Genomic DNA, 22,444 nt, shown 5'->3' on the forward strand with positions numbered 1-22,444 from the left:
TTTATGGCAACCCTGAAACTGCTTTGCGGGGAAGCCATCTTACCGCGCCTGGACATTTCGTAGCAATATCACTCGAATGGATTACCCAGTGTACTCCCCTGATTTAAAATCCCATAGAATATATGTGGGATGCTTTGGGGAGACGCCTTGTTGCACGATTACATCCTCTGGGGAACACCAAACAACTGAAAAGCTTCTGATTGAGGAATGGGCACTCTTACCTCAAGATCTGTTGGACAATCTGGTGCTGAGTATGGAGAGATGGTGCGAAGCAACCATTGCGATAAGGGAAGGACATATCCCATACTAAGGAACATCTGCTTGTTTTTCTTCCTCTTGTACAAACAATCATGTGTAACGATACTATAAGTTCAAAAAAGCCTGGTTTTGTTTGATTCCATACTGTATGCACTGCATTCATTTTTTGCGCAATTATGCTTTCGCCATCGTTTAATACGAAATGCTGTCTCATTTCTGAATTTCATGTCTCTCAGATGATTTCTCATGGAGTTATGCTAAAAAGAATGCCTGTTGCTTAAGTTTTGCACATCAGTGTGTGATTACACACTGTTAATATATCTGAAGAAATGCTGATGGTTGCACAAATTTTTGTATAAAGAACCATCTATACCAGGGAAGAATGTGGTCAGCCTTTTATTTACCTGTTAAATACTTAGTTTATGAATATTAAAAAAAAAAAAATCTTTTTTTTTTTTTTTTTTTTTTTTTTTTTTTTTTTTTTTTTTTTTGGTATTCATCAACTTTTTTTTATACTTTTCTTGTTTAATTTATAAAACGTATTAAAAATTCTCTAAATTTAAATTTTTTTTTTTTTTTTTTTGTAAGGAAGAGTGAGGGAACACATGGGGCAAAAAAAACTGAGAACCACTGAATTACACATAGCGATTTCCCCACTCAGTTTTGTCTGATGACAAACTGAGATAGCTTCCCTGTCTATATGAATCAATTTATTCGTGGATCTAGGAAATCCCTCAATCAATCCTTGTGAAACGAAAATTTCGCAGAATGCGTCACACTGTCAAAATTTGCTTAGGTTGAAGGTTTGTTACTTTAATTTCGCTGCTGCTTTAGAAAAAGAAAAAAAAATGCTTTTAGACCTAAATCTGTGTGAAATAACTGAAAATTTATGATATCCCTTTTCAGTAGTAGTAGTCTGCGTGATGTATTTGAATGAGAATATACCCCTTATCTCCTTTCAAGATTTTATTTGAATTTCAAAATATTTCTTCAAGCAAATTAAGATTTATTCTTCTTTATTTACCTATTCTATATATCTATGTACTCGATATGTCGATCAATGAACTTCCCCTGAACTATGTTTATTCATTCTGCAAGTATGTTTTGTATATTCTTTTTTATGGCATTTCAAAAGTGATTTACACTTAGCACCCCAACCAAGTCTACTTCCCTATTACCAGAATTTACAACTTTAATTTCTATTGCTTGTGGTACTTCTTGTATTTCAAATAAGTTTTCCGGGTATCTATAAGTTTCTTGCTATTCGTACACAAGTTTTTCTACAAGCGCCCATAAGATGGCATCACAAGCACCATTAGCCACCGCGGCAGCTTTACACTTTGCTTCACCAACGACGATTAAAAGAGGGATATTTTTCAAACGACAGAGCCTTAGGCCACAGATTTACTCAGGAACAAGTAAATTGCCCGCTAAACCATGCAATTAACAGTCAACAACTGGTGCCTTCTCTCAGCGGTATTATTTTCGCGAGCTCTAACACATGAACTTATCTCTGTCAAAATCTAGAGTTATATAAGCATCTCCACTAAAGCAACAAGTATCTGCAAAATGCAATCTGTATTCCTACAATGCAACACAGTGCAGTCCGCGTTGGTAACACGTGCCTAAGAGAGTATCGATAGCATTAACTAGAAAAACAGCAATCTTAATTAAGATAGACATATAACAAATAATAATCAAATTTAATAAGGAAAACTAACAGAGTTGCCAGAGTTGGATACATTATAACAGCTTAAGAAAGACAGGGCACGGCCCCAGCACAGACACGGGTACCAAGTTCACATAGGGCTCTAGAGGAGCCTTAGGTTTATATATCTCGGTGAAGCACAGACTGCCGGAGAAAATCTCGTCCCTCTGCTTCAGCTTGTAAGATTGCCATACCAGTTTAGACCGTCGTTTCTCAATTGGCGGTTTTCTATACAGTTTGGAGCTCGTATGGCCTGTTTGAGGAGGGAATATCGCTGCAAACTCCCTCCGCAGTGTCAACGAAATGTGACATACCGATGCGGAGGTCGGATTAATTGTCCAGAATTAGTGGTACAAATGTCTGAGGATTTTTTTCACATTCTAGCAAAATACTTGAGAAGAATTCATGGTTATAAAAGCGGGTTTCAGTCTATCTATGGAGATTGTTTCCTTAATCCCTTTTATTTCGAGATCAAATGATTTATCTAGTCTTGATAGCACTTTAAATGGTCCATCGTAAGGAGCTTGGAGTGGCTTTCTAACTACATCGTGCCGAACAAACACATGCGTGGATTCGTGAAGTAGAGAATGAACGAAGCAGGCTCCCTGGCCGTGGCTGGAAGACGTGGTCTGTCGAACACTGGCAAAGTGGGATTTTAAATCCTCCACAAACTATTTGGAGGACGCGTCCGTAGCTGCTGGATCAAAAAAATACCCTAGGAGACGAATAATCTTTCCTTACACAAGTTCAGAACTGGTTGCCCCTATGTCCTTCTTGAGAGCGGAGCGAAAATCCACCAGGAGAATTGAAAGGGCCGCTTCCCACCCCTCAGTGACTGAATATTAAGTGACGAAGTCACGCAGCAGGCAGTGGCGTAGCGAGGGGGGCAAGGGGTTGCATGATGCCCCGGTCGCCGCTCGTAGAGGGGCGCCAAATGGTCTTCAAACAAGATTTTCCGGAAAATTTCAGTTTTTATTTTCATCGATTTCTGGAAAATATATTTAAAATTGATAACTATTGTAATATAATTAATTATTTATTTTCTTGATTTGCCTGATAAAATGTGTAATAAAATGTTTGCAGTACATCAACCAAAACATTCTTTCTGACCACTTTATTTCTCCAAAGTAGAGATATATTTGTATTTTTTTACACGAAATGCACGTATATCTCCCGCTTTTTTATTTTAAAACTAACACGACCTTGTTCCGAATTTCTCAAACATGTTCAGTTTTCAAAATCCGATTCCATAATATGGAAATGACATTTTGGGAAAATCCTAACATTTCCGCTACAATGGATTGCGTTTGACTCTCCTGTAAACGACTGATGGCCTTCCTGTCTACCGATTCAACTAAGTCATCTTGCTGAGACATCGTATATTCACTGCTACGAAACATTCAACGCATGTCAATTGTTTTTAATCTCCTATTACAAAAGGAATACTGCAGGTCGCTCTTTACTCCTTATCTAAAATAGTTTTCGACGTCACAGACTAAATTTGCATATTCCCAACTTTGTAAACGTTATAATTTTCCTTTATAATCTCTTCTATCTCCTTTTGTTCAAAAAGGTTATCGATTATATGGTTATTTCATACCGAACCCACAATATTCCCTAATTGTTTTGAGCAGTGAATGTGACTGTATGACATTACTCCGCAGTAGAAAAGAAACGGAATCTAAAATTCCACTACAGATCTATAGAGAAAATATTTTTCCAAACCTAAGAGTCTCAATTCAAATACTACTTACTATTTCATTATCAAATGCTAGCTATGAACGTTCGTTCAGCAAATTAAAATAAATTTTCACATATTTACATTCAACGATGGGACAAGATTCCCTAAGTCATCTAGCTTTTTTAAGTGTGGAAAGAGAAAAATTTGAAAGGATCGACTTTGAGGAAGTAAATGATAAATTTGCTTCATCTAAGGTAAGAAAAATGTATACATAGTAATTAATCGTATTCATGCATTATATTATTATTAATAAATATAAATGCCCGACCAAGTCAAGGTGCATTGATTGAAGCAAGATGAGGGCCAAATTAAAATTTTTAAGTTGGCTGGTGGTGTGTCTGACAACTTTAGATCTTTGCCACTCCATGCACGAACGTGTCCAGTTGGCTGTCCTTTTGCATGCTAGGCCATACGAAACGTTGCTGTATCAGTTTCCTCCAAGCCTTGATGACAGGATGTGACAGACGATATAATTGACAAAAAAAGGCATGACGAAACCCGGAGGGAACATAAGGTCGAAATCTTGAATCCTGAACATCACGATAAAGTCAATAAAGTGATTTTCCAGTTGACAGCTGCATATGCTGCGAGTTGAGATTGGTGGAAGATCTGCTTTTCAAGAGGGTCTGTAGTTCTGAATCCCGGTGTTGTTCATCCGCAAGGGCAGCAAATATTCTGCGAACCCTCAATGTAACGGATATCTGTTGAAAATTGCCCTGTGTAGTCTAGATGTCTCATTTGACGAGGAGAAGCTTTATCCGAACGCTGTTGAAAAGCATAGGTTAAGGGTGTGATCTGTGAAGATCATGAAAACGCGTCCCTCTAGTATATGTCGAAAATATTTAACAGCTTCATAAATTCCTAATAATTCGCGATCATAAGTGCTGTATCTGGTTTGCGCTGATAAGAGTTTTTAGAAAAATATGAATGTAGTCTCCATAATTCTTGATCTTTCTGTTGTAAAACTGCTCCTATACCTGTTGTTGATGCATCAACGTGTAGAGACATTAGGTTATATTTTTGGAAGCAGAAGAGATGAAAAATATGTTCGATGGGAGTCTATTCATTCATAATGCTTTAAGAATGTTATCCGTTAGGTTACCGGCGGCTAAATCTGACATTTAAGACAGCTATTGAGAAGGCGTCATATCACCCAATCGTAAATCGTGCAACAGCTGCTTGATTTTAACAAAGAGAAATTAATTTTTTTAAAGATTTGTATTTGTCCATCGCCGGTGGACACAGAATTCTTTCACGAGTTGATTGCAGTATCTCTGATTCTAAGGTCCCAATCACATTATGTTTCGGCTATGCGAGACTTGACGTCAAAAGGGACAATTTTCAGAACCCGCGCAATTCCAGGAAACACACGCAGCTAGATTACCATTCTCACTTACTACAAAGATTTGAACGCCAAACAGTAACCGATTATCGCTCAAATTGGGATCACGTGATCCTTCAGAAGCCGAACTTTCGTCTGATTGGTTGTCTCTACCCGGGACCCGAGACATTTTCGGTGAGATTTGAAAAAATCCCGCGTAGCCTCAACATTTTTCCGTAGCTAGTCGGGACTTCGCTCTTTTTTCTAGATATCCTCCCATTTAAACCAGTGCTACCAGAATCTCGTTTCTCAGAAAAGTCCCGTCTAGCAGGTACTGCTATATGTGATCTCTTAACGCGGCGATCGCTGTATAAAATTGAGTTTCGCCGGCAGTAATGGGACTCAACTGCGCATCCAAATGAATGAACCATAACGATGTGTCTCGGCGACAAAAAGACGATGGCTTAACTGCCACTCGCGCCAGTTGTCAAGCAGCATCACTGTCAACCATTTTAGTGGTCAACCACAATCAAATATGCACAGTAATAATATGTATAGAAAAACAATCAATATGTATATAGTGACACAGTTTCTTAGTACTTGAAATCAGAGAAAAAGGCGGCTCAAATGCAACAGACGATACATATTTCCTCTGAAATTATGACAGAAATATGTTGACTCACCGGAATGCGGCACAACGCTTGAAATGACAGGTGAAATGTCTTCTTTGCATCTCATCACAGTGGATAACTTACTGCTGCTCAGAATTTTGACATATAAACTCCATATTCGTGCAACATTGAAGGTTGCTATTCGTAATAAATACGAGTCACCAATTATGGTAGTATAATTTTTTGAGACATCGTTAAATAATTATAACAATTGAATAGAATAAATATTTTGTTTTCGGTTGCTATGGGTTACCAGACTGGCAGAGTTGAGTTGTAGTAGGCAAGTTGCTACATATCTATTTATTTATAATGTATATTAAACGTTTAATTGTTTAAAAACTGTACTTTTTAAAAACACTTGTATGTAAAATAAATAACAGCTTTTTAACTAATTCTAGATCATCGTATGTCTGATTTTTCCGCCGACACAGATGCATTTCCGAATCCAAGGCTAGTGTAATTAGGTAGTGACTATTCTTAATATATTTTGAGTATTTTATGGCAGATTCAGCATTTTATTATTATTTGCATTATTTTCTTATTACGAATATATTCTATACATTATATTACTGAAAGTTTTTTTTTGTGTGGGGGGGGGAAAAAAGGTATATTGCCCAGGCGCCAGCTATGCTTGCTACGCCCCTGTGTGTTCCTTCTTTTTATAAGGAAAGAAACCCATTTTTCTTTCTAAACATTTGAAAGTCGCCAACGCTTAAAAAATGATAAACTACGCCAAGGTAGTAACCGGCCTGCAACCGGCCTTTAAAAAAAAAAGATTCACTACAACACGTAGTTCGCGTACGTAGAATCCGTTCTTTTCTATTCCGTTCAAATGACGGATCTGACAACGTAATGCGCATGCGTGGTTAATGATGGTGCGAATAGCTTAAGCGGATAATCGCACCGCTGGTGCGAATAGCATCGATCGTGTTACCCTCCTGCGGGCCGGTGTGTTAGTTTACCTGTCCTTAAGCCCCTTCGTCTTCTCAAGACGAGGTTGAGAACTGCAAACTTCCACAGTATGTCTGCGACCAGCTAGGCCCCCTTGTCATTGCTGGGCGTCCAGACAGGTAATAATCAAAATTGAAATACGGGATTTTTGGAATCTGTGTCCCACGGAGAAAGAGCCTCTCGATGCCTATGAAGGCTCACCTCCCGGCGCTGATGCCATAGAGGGCGTAGTGAGTTTTGAACCGCTACTGACAGCACGAATCGCAAGCTACAAAAAATGAAAAAAATTAATAACATCTGTAACCTGTCAAAAAATAGAAAACCTGCCGACCTGGTGAGAAAAATATCGAGCTGTTAACTGAACAAGTGAGAACAAAAGATACAGCATGTAAGGCCATACAAATCTCAATAATACATTATAACCGAAATATTGGTACATTAAAAATGAATTGTGTAGAAAACAACCAAAAGTAACAAAAGAATAACATATTTACAAGCCTACGAGGGAAAAAAAAAAAAATCATGCGCTGGCCACTTTGATAAAAGTTATAGAAGAATCAATCTTAAGGGAGAATCTCAGTAACTACAACTACAACTGTCAAAAAAAAAACGACCACGTGCTATTGTTTTCATTGCTGTTACCTCATAGCAGTTCACTGCCGGTGTTAATGTTTAAAGGTCTTAAAATTCTGCATTTATTTGTATATTTTATATTATTCACTTCACTTCGGCCAGTATGACAGACGCAGTTGATAATTTAGAACAAAAGTGAGGCTTTATTTTCTTTGTTTTCTGTTAATATTTGTTTTTTGTTTTAGTGTTATGTATCTAGGATTTAAAATTATGTAAAAAAATTTTTACTGTTTTAAATTTTTTGTCTTTATAAATATATTTTATTAATATTAATGCAAAACTAAAATGTTGAGTTTGTGTTAGTTTAGTGAAATATGAAAGAAAAGCGATATATGAGCTAATTAGAATTTGGGTGTGTTATAAATATATGAAGTGTACTAATATACAAAATTTACTCCCATATTTCTTTCTCCTGGCGTGTTCCCCCTCCAAGATTTTCAGCGCATGATTTGGAGATTTCTGATTTATGATAATGTGAAACATATGCACAAATAGGAAATTATTTTCTGTAAGTAAAAAGAATACTAAAATTCAGAAGTCTTTTAAAATACATAATGTAATTGTAATAGGTAACTAATATAATTAGTGTAATTATATTAACTAAAGGGATGCATGTGTTTGTGTGTAATTGCTTCTTTGCTGTTGTTAATATTCACTTTTATTTCTTTTCATTTAAAAATTAGATTTTAATTTGATGACAACTAAAAAACTTTTAACATTAGCTTATTATTTTAAACAAATCTTTATTCTAATGCATACTGATCATTGGGTAATTTTTTTGTTTATAACAGGATTACAGATATAATGGGTAAATATCCAAAAGGTGCAACACAGCAAAATTTGCAGGAAGCTGTTCCTTCTTTAACCCCTGTGCAATTAGTTGGATGCTTAAATAATCTACTCACTCAAGTAAGTGTTAACAAAGTTATGGTGTTGTATATTTGCCTTCATGCTTTAATATGTCTTTTTATATTCTGTTTTGCCATATCCAAGTAAAGGAACAAAAAATGTTTGATTTACCTTAAATTGAAAAACCTTTATGTATATGATGTAATTTATGTATTTTTGGGTTTGCTAAAAGTAATTTTGCAAAATTAGATGAGAGCAAATGGCACTTACCTACAGTAGATATATCTATTTATGTATATTTTTATTCACATTTCAATTAAAAAGTTATATATCATATTTCCTCATGTATCTTTCCTGTTAGCTTTAAGTGCTGAGTTTTGAAAATATTCGTGCAATTTTTGCCATCTTTTATTGCCTATTGTTTTTCCCTCTGAGGATTATTCTGTTGTTTACTTTTATTCCCTTGATTAAAAAATTTTGCACTTTTGTGTTAGCATTTCATCCATTTTATTTTTCCTTTCGTATGTTGTTTGAAACATATTTCACACAGATTCTTTGTTAAGCTACCCAGACGTGGCAGGTGTTCTCACACTTAAGAAACTTTCCAAACAAATGATTTCACCTTAATTCTGTTAATTATGTTTCAGCTCACTGTAGCCTTATCTACTGGTGATTTGTTTGGTTTTTCAAAATTCGAGTCTTTTGTTCACCCCTCTTCTCTTTCTTTGCACTGATGTCCACCTTAGGAACTGCTGTCAAGACTCATTCATATAAGAGGGCCTTGAGCTTTACAAGGTAATTGAACTAGCTCAATTACCATCAAATATTGGCTCCTTAACCATCAGATATTGTTATATTAATATTACTATGTATTCTTACTGGAATATAAGTTTCTTTTAAAAAATAATATTGTGACAGTTCCAGTGATTCATCCATGACTACTTTTCATATGTAATGTTCTTTCTGTAATTCCATTCTTTGGAAGTTAAATGACTCGCATAATTTCCCCCTTCAATTTCTGAACAATAAAATTAGTTAAAAAAAGGTAAGAAAATACATGAAAAAGTGTGTATATATTTTGTTCATAGTAATATAACATTCTTCAGATACATCTTGTTTTGCAAATAATCAAATAATTTCAACAATAAATGCAATATTTTTTTTTTTAGGAAAATGAAATTATGTGTTTTTATGTCATTATTGTCATTTTGACTAATATTTGGATAGTAGAAGCAGTCACGATCAGTGGTTGAGAAAAAGAATTAGATACATTAATTGAAGAATACATCATTTTAATTTTTAATCCATTAAATTTGTCTTTTTCTTGTCAATGTATGTAGTTAAAATGTTCAATTAAATTTTACTTTCAAAACTAAGTATGTATTTATATTTATATTTAACTAATTCTGTTTAAGGAACTACTCTTATATGTGCCGTCAGGTCGCCAAATGCGATGACAAATTTCTCGGCAAACATTTTTGGTGAGAAATTCCACTCTGCCATATTACTATCTAAATTTTTTGTCTACATTTCGAACTTTAAGCCTAAAATGTCTCCAAACACGTTTTGAACATACAATTTAAGCTAAAAATCCAAAACATAAATTAAAAAGAAAAGATGCATCGTTCATTCTTTCTAATATTTTTTATAGTGCATAAACCACATTTGGCATTATTATCACTTATAACAAATATGCCAAATTTGTAAATTCACCAGTGTATTAAATTCACATATATCTTGAGAAATTTTGAATGAATAACTCTTAATTTTTTGCAGGTATACCTAGAAATACATCTGCTTTAAGGTGATGGCAAAAATTTTATGGGTCATTACTCAATTTTTTTTCAAAGAATTTATAAAAATTACTTAAAAATACAAATTTTAAAATAAATCAGAAAATGTTTGGGAATTTTGTTTGGATTGAACCTAAATTTTGAATTGTGAAAGAAGGAATTGGTTAAGTTTAATTAAAAAAAAAAGAAACACTAGTAAATATATATCAGAATTCAATTAACATTCAGGAGCCAAAATGTTGAGAGTTTATTTTTTAAAAACTAATCGGTTGATCTTTACATTATGGTAACTTGGCGTTTTTTTGGCGACCAACTCTCCTACAGCAACCCTCTATTTTTTTTTCCCGCCACCATTTCGTCTTCATGAAGTAAAGACATGTTTCTTTTCTTTTTATCTACTGAACACTTCTTCCAACAATCTACTACCCGAATTACACTTATGCTAGAAATTTTATCTAACAAAACTGCTTAATCATGACAAATATTCACTGCAAAATTGGGAAAAAGTGCACAATACCATACTCCTTACGCGTTTTTCAAAATAACACATACACATAAACCATGTACACGCCGACTTATTTTTACTTAAAAAAAAATCCCAGAATTGCACAAAAATGGCATTGCGCACACTCTTCACTATATCCATGTACACTGCTTTTTTCTCATAAATTAGAAAAATTTCACGAAAATACATGACAATTTTCTCAATCTTTAAACCCGGTAAAAAGAACATATATGAAATTACCTGATCGCGAAAAAGTATTTACCCTTTCCAAATATGAACATTTCCTCATATAAAATAAATAAAATATCCAAAAACTTTTACCTCTAAATCATCTATTACATTATAAACGTCACCAACGAATTCATACCGCTAGCTACAAATACTTAGTATCAAATATTTAAATTATTTCCATGCACGTTTACTTCAACTTAAACGTATACCAAATTCCTACAAACAAAATTCACAAAATAACTATCATTTAATTAAAATATCACTAAACCATGTACACGCCGACTTATTTTTACTTAAAAAATCATCCCAGAATTGCACAAAAATGGCATTGCCCACACTCTTCACTATATCCATTTACACTGCTTTTTTCTCATAAATTAGAAAAATTTCACGAAAATACATTACTATTTTCTCAATCTTTAAACCCGGTAAAAAGTACATATATGAAATTACCTGATCGCGAAAAAGTAATGAACATTTCTACATATAAAATAAATAAAATATCCAAAAACTTTTACCTCTAAATCATCTATTACATTATACACGTCACCAACGAATTCATACCGCAACCATTACAAATACTTAATGTCAGATATTTAAATTATTTCCATGCACGTTTACTTCAACTAAAACGTATACCAAATTCCTACAAACATAAAATTCACAAAATAACTATCATTTAATTAAAATATAATTAAATTCAAAAACACTACTTAAAATATAAATGAGCACATACATTAAATTAATACATACATAAATACCCATTTCGAATTCACTTTAGTTACGGCCATGCGATCCAAAAATTCACGAACACTGTTTCACACAACACAGAATAAAGCCAAATACAAAATTTCCAGATTTTTTTCTCGATTTCCCCCCCTTTTCCGATTAAAGAACCGTAATTCGTCTATTAATATCACATGACATATACCATGATCTCTCATTTCCCTCACACAAAATAATGCGTAATCGGAACTGAGTACTGCTCACATTATTACCAAAGTGCCAGGTTACCTTTATCGCCTCCAAAATGTCGCCAAACTACCAGTTACCATATTGTAAAGATCAACCAACTAATCATGCAATTTTTACAAAACTTGGAAATTTAGCATAATTTGAGTCGAAATATGAAATAAAATCGGTTTTTTATTTCAGAATAAGTCCAATTTTGTGACAAAATACCAATGTTAGAACAATGCTGTATGTAAATCTAATATATATTGCAACTCACGCTTTCTAGATATGAAAAGCACAAGTTAAATTTCGTTAATTGGCATAGTAGAACGGAAAATATAGAACTGTCTCCCCTTTCCTTTGTGCAGAGTATATACAGTCAAAAGTCGTTAATCCGGACTTGTCGGGACTTCGGCGATTCCGGATTATCGATTTTTCCGGATTATAGATCATCAGTTTAAATCTGGTAAGATGGCATGCAGAAATTACAAAATTAAAAATGTGAAACCGTAATTTATGAAATAAAGAACAATTATGATCTAAAGGGTATCAAAATTTACAAAAAGAAAAAGCTTAATATTTATTTGTTTACTTTATTAAACATTTCTTTCAATGTAAGTTGTTTAAGTTGCTTCATTTCATGTGATAATACTTTCTCTTTAATTCTATTAAACAGATATAAATTCTTGTTTAGTTACAAAGTTCCGCTGTTCAAGTCCTATAATTACTGTGTCGAGAATACCGACTAATTTGTCAATCGAAATAATTTCTTTTTCAATAACCTCTCTGTCACTTTATTCACTATCGGAAACGAATTATAATGACGAGGAACTTGATTTAAATCATATCAAAGACGGTGTACATCCAGATGAAATACTACATTCAGTAAGGAATTATAAGCCAAATAAAATAAAAACATCTGCCCTGAAGATAAGGATAGTGCTGACAGATCAACTTCCAATTCATTGCGCGCCGCCGCGTTTCTGCCCCCCCCCCTTGCCGCAGAGCAGCGTGAAATTGATAAACAGATTTCGGATTTCAAAACATACTTTCGCTTTGTAGATCTTTTACATATTAGTAAATATATATCGGAAATTCTATTTGACATAATCGAAAGTTCAAGCTTACTTTTATAAAATTGCTCTAACAGTCTGCAAAAAATAATAAGCCGGACCCAATTTGAAGATTAAGGAACAACGCAATCTGCAACATTAACTGAATTAGATAATTTTAGCTTAGTCTATACTGTCCGTTATACATTAAATGCGCTTGCGTAAACGTATTATGCGCTTGTGCACACCCATATTCGCAGCTGTAAAGGTCTTACGCGCAGGCATAAACGCCTAAGCGCATGCGTCAAAGAGACGCATGCGCAGAAAGTTTGTAGCTTTGAGGTCCAGATTATGGGTGTCCGAATTAACGACTTTTGACTGTATTTCCATTTGTACGTTAATATGCATTTATGTGTTATTTTTAATTCGAAACCTTACATGCATACAGAAATACATATAATTAGACATACACATACCTGCCAACTTTTACGAATTTTTCGTAATTTTTACGAAAATGCGTTTGTCTTTATGATTTTACGATCGTAATCCATTTTTTACGATTTTTTTCCTTTTTCAAGTATTTTTAGTGATTTTTGTCGAAATTGTAGAATTTTTCGCCAATTGCATCGTGTTTTACCGCCAACTACCGACTACTTCGAATCCAGTAACCTGCGGTTTCTCCCAACTTGCCGCTAAACCAGCCAATCCAATGCGCTGAACTTGTGGAATTACTCAGCTCGGATTCAGCGAGCGTGGATTGTCGCTTTTTTTTTTTTTTTGCATGTGCTACAAATTTTCTTAATACGTCGTTGTTACGAAATGAGTTCAAAAAACCGTATTCTCAATATTTTCGGCTGCCTACAAAGCCGAACAATTAAAGAATCCTTCAAAGGAAATAACTGCATTTTGCAACGTGTGCGTGTGTGACTTCATAATAAGTCACGGTGGAAGAAGCGACATTGTGAAGCATGTTAAGTCTAAAAAGCATGAAGTTAATGCTTCAGCTTCGTCAAAGAAAGTGGATGATTTTTTTTTTTCAAATTCGGCTGCGAATTTGGATGCCGATGTCATTTTGGCAGAGTGTTTGTTTACTGCATTCCTCATCGAACACAACGTGCCGCTAAGCGCTGCGCCGGTCAACTTTTCAGACGGATGTTTCCCAACTTCAAGATTGCTCAGAAATATCAAACCTGGGAACTTGTAAATTCTTTGAAAGATCATGAGAAAAAATAATTTTTTCAATGTGTCAGAAAGTACTTTTCCTCAGCCTGTGATTACATTGTAAGGAAGTTTCCTTTGCAAAATGAAGTTCTTTTAAATGTTGAAGTGGCAAATTTGAAACAAATTGAAAATTCATCTTTTGAAAAGATTCGTTTTTTTATTGATAAATTTCCATTTTTGTTAACAATTAAAGAAAATGAATGCCATAATGATGCTTTAGATGAACTACAGAACCAATTTTCTGCTGCACAGTTTGAAGACTTTGCCAGTTCTGGAGAAGATAGACTTGATGTCCTCGTTGGTACCTTAAAAAGAATAAAAAGAGCTGATGGAACACCAAAATATGATAGACTAGCAAGAGTTTTATGTGCTATTCTCGTAATTCCACACAGTAATGCTGAGTGCGAGAGAGTCTTCAGTGTTGTGAAGAAAAACAAAACTATGTTTCGTTCTTCAATTTCACCAAAAAACTCTAGAAAACATTTTAATTGCTAAATGTTATGAGGAAACTAATTGTTTCCAAAGAATTTTTGGCTAAAGCCAAAAAATGCTCTAAATTCATTGCAATAATTTTTTTTGTGTAACATTAAGTTCTTGTTTTATGTTTCCTAATAAATTTTTTAGTTACTACTTAATTGAGATTTACTAATGTAAGTACAATTTTCTTTTTTCTATTTGTATAAATTGTTTTTTTTTTTTTTTTTTTTTTTTTTTTTTAATATCAAAACATGATATTAATTCTTCGTGTTCTTCTGAATTTTGGAGAAATCTTCTGAATTTGGGGGAGAAATCTTCTGAATTTTTATCTTTAGAGGTTGGCAGGTATGCATACAGATGATGATACATTCTTATTGTATGCAGTACATAGTGCTATTACCCTAGAGTACAAAGACGTGTAATACAAATTATATATTCAGAGTAGTAAGACACAGCACCTAACAGTACTCAGATTGGAATGTAGGGTTGCAATTCTTGTTTCAGACAGTGGTCTTAAAGAATACCAACTAAAAGAAGCATGCAATACATTTTAATTGTAGGACAGTACTGATTGTAGTCGTTCTAATTTTTTAAAAACCACCGGGACAATTTTTGCAAAACTTGGCACTTTGACATAATTTGAGTTATAGAATCGAAATAAGGAAAACTTGGTATGTTATTTCAGAGAAAATCTGATTTTGTGTCAGGATACCTAGGTTAAAACAATGCTATATATAAATCTAATACAGTATAAAGTCCGAAATTGAAACGTCCATTATCCGGAATGATCTAAAATCCAGACCTCAAAATCACCAACAAAGTTTTTCAACAACATTTACGCATGCACATTGGATTCCTCCCTCCACACATAATAAAACATCTGGAGAGTCCCGATTCTTAATTTCACTTTGACACTAAATAAAATACCTTGTTATTGTAGAAGCAATCATTTTAGCATAAATTTGTATGATCAGTAATTTGGCTCCGTTGCTGCATATCTGCTTGGCCGTCAACATCTTAAACTGAAACATTCCACATAGATACATCTTTGATCTAACAAAAACCTGGCAAATCATTATTTATTATACTTTTCTTTCATCACTGCATGCTTATCAAAACATGACAATTTGAGTAATGACTCGTGTAGTGATGCCTACAGAATTTTTTTATGTAATTGAATAATAAAGGAGTATGGTAACCTTTTATGTTAACATTATCCTTGGCGATGATTACAGATTTGAGTTAAATGCGCTAAAATTGTTGACGAGGAAAAATTTACCAAAATTTCTTTCCATATGTTAAAAATAGATTTTGCTGATGATACTCATAGACCCAAAGATTACATTTAGGGCTATTTGAATTAAGAATAATTGTTTGTTATTCACATAAACACAGAACCAACGTCAGAGCTCACATGGCTACACCGAGTAGCAGAATTTAAGACCCACAGAGACTGCATCAGGTGGTAAGATATCTATAGCCGGCCCTCAGTAAGGCTTATATAAAATTATATGTGGGAATTTATTTATTCAGAACTTTGATAAGCCTTAAGCATGTGCAAGAAATAGACATAAGTAATAACAGTAAGTATTTGTAATGTTTGCGGTATGAATTCGTTGGTGACGTTTATAATATAATAGATAATTTAGAGGTAAAAATTTTTGGATATTTTGTTTATTTTATACGTGGAAATGTTCATATTTGGAAAGGGTATATACTTTTTCGTTATTAGGTAATTTCATATATGTTCTTTTTAACGGGTTTAAAGATTCAGAAAATTGTCATGCATTTTCGTGAAATTTTTCTAATTTATGAGAAAAAAGCAGTGTACATGGATATGGTGAAGAGTGTGCGCAATGCCATTTTTGTGCAATTCTGGGATTTTTTTTTAAGTAAAAATAAGTCGACGTGTACATGGTTTAGTGATATTTTAATTAAATGATAGTTATTTTGTGATTTTTATGTTTGTAGGAATTTCGTATATGTTTTAGTTGAAGTAAACGTGCATGGAAATAATTTAAATATTTAACACTAAGTATTTGTAATGCTTGCGGTATGAATTCGTTGGTGACGTTTATAATATAATAGATGATTTAGAGGTAAAAGTTTTTGGATATTTTATTTATTTTATATGTGGAAATGTTCATATTTGGAAAGGGTATATACTTTTTCGCGATCAGGTAATTTCATATATGTTCTTTTTACCGGGTTTAAAGATTCAGAAAATTGTCATGTATTTTCGTGAAATTTTTCTAATTTATGAGAAAAAAGCAGTGTACATGGATATAGTGAAGAGTGTGCGCAATGCCATTTTTGTGTAATTCTGGGATGTTTTTTTAAGTAAAAATAAGTCGACGTGTACATGGTTTATGTGTATGTGTTATTTTGAAAAACGCGTAAGGAGTATGGTATTGTGCACTTTTTCCCAATTTTGCAGTGAATATTTGTCATGATTAAGCAGTTTTGTTAGATAAAATTTCTAGCATAAGTGTAATTCGGCTAGTAGATTGTTGGAAGAAGTGTTTAGTAGATAAAAAGAAAAGAAACATGTCTTTACTTCGTGAAGACAAAATGGCGGCGGGAAAAAAAAAATAGAGGGTTGCTGTAGGAGAGTTGGTCGCCAAATTTTCGCGAAAAAATCGCCAAGTTATCATAATCTAAAGATCAACCAACATCTCCTCCTTGCTAGAAAGATTAATTGATGTCTCTGGAAATGATTTCGAGAAACATTATCTATTATCTCGTGTAAATATGTTATCTCCAATTATATTAAGATTGTTATTGAAAGTCAGTACATAAATTTGGGTCTTCTGCATTGCCTGCCAGTTGTTCTGTAGCAGTAAGCAGTAGACATTCAAATACTGCATTATTGATGGGAATGCATGATGTCTCAGGAACAGTTCTGAAAGAAAAAGTTTTAAGATTCTGATAGCTTTTAGCACCAGAGGTGCCATTAGTCTCAATCCTCTATTTTTATGTGTCATTTTTGTATCTGTAATACTTTTTACTTTTCAAATATAAGTGTGTTACCATGTATTATTTTTAAAGAAATAATATAACAAATATTAAAAAAATCAATACTTAACACTCTATTGGGAATTCTAAAATATGCTATATGTATATAAATATAAAATCTAAAGATACGTTGTTTTTTAAATATTTTGTGATTTTGCTATTGAATTTTATGGTGGTTTAACAGCAAAGAAATTGGTATTTAATAATAAAGTTAAAAGATAAAAAGTTAATAATTAAGATAAAATAAAGTTGTGTAATTCCTCTTACCAAAAAAACTTGATACAATGAACTGAGAAATGTCTTAAAAAATTGGCAACATTTAGCATTATATATAAGGAGCTTTAATTTTTTTTTTTTTTTTTTTTTTTTTTATTTGGCTGTTGAATTTTATGTGGCCCAAGTGAAAAGAAAGTGATGCTTATTAAAAATTAAAACGGTAAAAAAGTCCTGTATTTCCTCTTGATAAGAAAACTGAACATTGATATGATGAATTGAGAAAAGACTGTAAAAATAAAAAAATGTATGGCAACATTTAACACTCTTTTGGGAATTATAAAATATGCTTTTAAATATTTTGATGTTTTAAAATTTGGCTTGTAATGTTACGCTGCTGGACAGTTGCTAATGATGGACAACATTAACACCCATAGCAATCACAAAATGAAAGGAAGTAAAATACCGAAAATCAGTTAAAGATATAGTAGTAAGAAAAGGTGTAAATATTCAAATTTTCATTTCCTCATCTGTTTATCATGCAATGGAGCTGATAAAAGATTTAAAGGATTTGATGCATGTGGTCAGTTGTGGGCTAGATGAAAGTTTTAAAGAAAATATTTGATTCACAATCTTGAATGTTTTGGTAAGTCTTCCCAACATCACCTAGATGATTTTGTATGTGGCCGTATTGTTGGAAAGATAAAAAAAGAAAAAAAAAAAAAAGAAACTGACTGTAGCCACACATTTGGAAGAATGAGGACTAAATGCTCTCAGACCTCTTGTGTGTTTCCCATTGTCAGCAGTCATCAACCCTTAGAACTTCACGAACCACTATATATATAATTTTATATTTGACACACCACTAATATGAGTTTTGAAAAAAAAAAAAAAAAAAAGCCTTAAATTTGAGGAATTTACAATATTGATTAAGTGCATTATTTTCGTATTATGCAAAGTTTAACAACATATTAATATATAAAAACAATAATCAACTTTCCAATACATTTAATTCTAATTTTCATTTGTTAATATAATTTTCAAAACATTTGTAGTTTGGCAGTATGCCTTTATGGAAATTCAGGCTACGCCCCTGATTATGAGTAACATATAAAACACTATTAACATCTCACTAATACATATATTTCATTCACATTGAAAACTTGTATGAAATGTATAAAAATCTTATCTTCTTGTACAGAAAGGCTGACATTTTGATATCACTGAAAAGTAACTTCGTGAAAAGCAAGAACAAACTGACAAACGCAAAGCAATATCAATAAATTGAAAATGTTATGCCACCAATTTTTAATTATTGTAAACATAATAAACAGTCGCCAAATAGGAATTTCACAAAAAGTAGTAGCTAAAATTTAAAAAACAAGTTACTTGTCATTTTTTAAACTGAATCTTCATAAAAATATAAATAATGTCCCAAATATTCTGCGGTCGATCAAAACGTTTTCACGGACCACCGGTTGGCGATCGCTGGTCCAGATAATGACATACCGCCCATTTGCAATGGTGTTGCAAGCATCACAGTTAGACTAAAGACTGAACTTGCACATTTTTTACAGATGACACTAGTTTCAGTCTGTCATTGGACTGTAGACACCAATTGATCTAACATGAAAGTGGTACTACATAAAGTCCAGGAGATATATAGGAAAAGGACCAATATCTGAGATGCAGCATAAATGTTTAACAACATATTAATGCGCAAAAAGAATATTCCACTTTCCAATACATGTAATTCTAATTTTCATTTGTTAATATAATTTTCAAAACATTTGGTGTTTGGCAGCATGTCTTTATGGAAATTCAGGCTACGTCCCTGATTATGAGTAACAATTAAAACACTGTTAACATCTCACTAATGCGGTATGGGTACGCATCCATGATCTATTGCCTTGATTTCTACATTTGGGAGGCAGTAGAACCAACCAACAATTGACCGACCAATGATACATCAGTGAAGTTGTACTGCCTAGTATTGATACATCAGTGAAGTTGTACTGCCTAGTATTTGCCTTTTCCTTGGTGCTCTCTATAATAAATTTATTTCTTGATGACAGCACACAATATCATTGAACACTTGCTGTTGCGTACTGTCTAAGACTATTCTGATGTGGCATAAATGTCATAGAGACATAGTCATAATGCATAAAATACGGGAATGCCATTCAGGCCTGTGACATGGGTCTAAGCCGTAGCCAATTAGGGAAGGTAAATTTGCCGATTTAATTTATGAATGTGTCTACAGCTTTCACACTCTGTTTTCCACTCAATAGGTTTTGCCATTTTCTCGGATTAGTTGACTCTTATACCAAGCTGGCAGAGAGTTGAAAACTTTGAACTTTATGCTCAAACCCCTAAACCAGTTATTGTGACATGGCAAGGTGTGGTTACCTAGCAGCAAAGTTCATCTTAAACCAGATGTGACATTTTTACCACCATCTGAACGGAGCCTAAGACAGCGAGATATGGCCAGCACGTTCTCCAAATCTAAACCTCACTGAAATTGTTTTGAATGATGTGGAGGCGATTTACTGGTTGAAAACATCCTCCAATAAAATGCCTTCTTCTGTGCTCCAACAGAAGAGTGGGAGCAATTGCTTCTACTGCTGCTGAATAGTCCCGTGCAAAGCAAGACATGACATGGAAGGTTGCATCTTACTCCTTAATGAACATACCTCATACTGAAACCTTTCTCAAATGTGACTGCTTTTTTTTTTTTTTTTTTCGTACACAGCATCAAAAGAACACTTTTCTACTTTTGGATGTTTCAAAACATTCTGTATCTTCCTGAACAATAAATGTTCTCAATTCTAATGTCCAAACAGTGTAGCAGCAGGATTTTCTCTTGTTTATTAGCCTTCACTTTTGCTTAGTACAGTGAAATTTGTAATCCATCCTTAGTAATTGTCCGGCATCATATTTTCTTTGTAAAGGTTTTTTTTTTAATTTTAAATGTGAATTTTAGAATTTCTTTATGTATTTTATATTATTTAAATTCATAAAAATTTTAAAAACATAATCCTCCAATCAACCAAGATTTAATTTTTTATATTTTTAGAATAAAATAGATATTCTGAAAAGAGGCAAGATGTTAGTATATGTTCTGAAAAATCAGACTGCTGCCAAGTAAGCTATTGTTTTCTTTTTCAGTACAATTTATGTACTAGAGAATTATTTGAAGTGCAATTTAGTATAGTTTACTTTAAATCTTACTGTAAAGGATATGTTATAATAAATATTGCTGCAACGAGTCACATGAATATTTCGGCCTTCTGTTGCATTGTGCTCCATGCTGCTTTTTCAGTAAAGTTACTTTTTATCACTTTGATTTCTTTTTCGGCAAGTTTAGCTTACATTACCCATATTCTTATATCTTGGCGATCTTATGGTATTATTTTTGTTGATTTGGAAACTTTGCACAATGTTCATTGCTCCAATCCTGTAAATCTGATATTGAGAAAAAAAAAAAATATTGTCCTTAATTTTTGCACACCATTGTAATTCAGGCTTAACTTTGTTAGTGTGTGTGATAGAATGAGAGAAAATTTGGTATCTAGTCGGCAGTCTCGTAATACATCACAAAGAGTGTATAGCAGATGCTAGCTAAGATTTATGCTGATAGCCATGAATTTGAAAGATGTGGCTATTGCAAACAAAAAGCAAAATTTTCCAACTAATGGACTTAGTGAAAAAGTGTGGAGAAGTGATAGTAAATGAAGATGGCATGCCAGAAGTTTTTCATTACGAAGGCAGCCCCTCAATCATCAAATCAACTAATGAATTGCAAAATTTGTAGCATTGCTCTAAATCTAGAAAATATTGCTATCTATAATGAAGAAAGTGACTGAGAGGTTTGCTGAGAATGAACAAATTTTGATAGACAATTTAGTGTAAAGTGACCACACATCCCGATTTTGGCAGGACTGTCCCGCGTCCCGCCGATTTTTAAAAATGTCCCGCCTTTTTTAGAAAACATCTGCATTTCTTATTTTAAATTTACTATAAAAATATATTACCTATTATTTATTAATTATTATAGTGAATATAAAGAAATAAAAAAAGACATAAAATGCATGCAGAGTAAACTAAATTAAGCGATGTAATGAGTTGGATTTACTCGGTGGTGTTTGATCATTGTCGTTACATCTCGTCGTCAAGGAATATGTATTGTTAAACAGAGAAACAGCTAGCATTAGCTGAAGGGCTATTTGCTTTCCACACCATAAACCACAATCAAAGTTTCAGATCAATTATTGATTGTGCATTGCAAATGATCAAAACATTTTTTTTATCAGCCTTTTTGTCGGATGCACTGCTCGATGGTATATTATGAATAATGTACAAAATACAACTTAAAAGGAAGCAGCCAGACAAAATGGTCAGCAAAATATGTGGCTGTGAAAGTTCTTTCAATGAATTTATCGGAAATACAAAATAGTTAAAATAAATTAAAGATATTTCTCTTGATGTGGAATCAAAGTAAGAGATAGGACATCTGGTACATGCTGTGAAAAATTTTTGAATTTACCATCAACCTGAAAATTTGAGCTAATATTTTTCCATAATTCAATCAAGGAAATATAGAAATTCAAAAATAATTCCTCTTCCACGTTCTGTGTAATTAACAAAAGAACTGACTAAAATTGGATACATAAGTTTAAAACAGTAGCCAAAAAAATTGAGTCTATCCTGACAAAGAAAGAATTCCAAAGCACAAAAAGCAATGTGATGAACTGTTTGAGGACAAATCCCAAGCACTTCAACCTGTTTAGATCGAAGTTTCAGCAAATTAAAACATATTAAAAAATATCTACGATCATCGGTGGGGCAGGA

General features: G+C 33.2%; 1 protein-coding gene across 2 annotated transcripts in view; it reads left to right on the forward strand.

Moving 5' to 3' along the window:
- Positions 1 to 7,261: 7,261 nt before the first annotated feature.
- The window catches only part of LOC118193300 (DNA-directed RNA polymerase III subunit RPC6-like), a 56,263-nt gene continuing 41,080 nt past the window's right edge, over positions 7,262 to 22,444 (forward strand). Inside the window, exons 1-3 of one of the 2 annotated variants that reach the window (XM_085823907.1) lie at positions 7,262 to 7,418; positions 8,075 to 8,192; positions 20,670 to 20,737. In XM_085823907.1, the coding sequence (XP_085680033.1) occupies positions 7,387 to 7,418; positions 8,075 to 8,192; positions 20,670 to 20,737 (218 nt within the window). In that variant the 5' untranslated portion in view covers positions 7,262 to 7,386. Of the gene's footprint in view, positions 7,419 to 7,669; positions 7,792 to 8,074; positions 8,193 to 20,669; positions 20,738 to 22,444 lie in introns of those variants that run through there. The other variant, XM_085823908.1, reaches the window with a different exon arrangement.

This window comes from Stegodyphus dumicola, chromosome 9 (assembly GCF_044657685.1).
Source record: "Stegodyphus dumicola isolate Sdum_Otavi_A_Nest chromosome 9, ASM4465768v1".
In the NCBI taxonomy this organism is placed as follows: Eukaryota; Metazoa; Arthropoda; class Arachnida; order Araneae; family Eresidae; genus Stegodyphus; species Stegodyphus dumicola.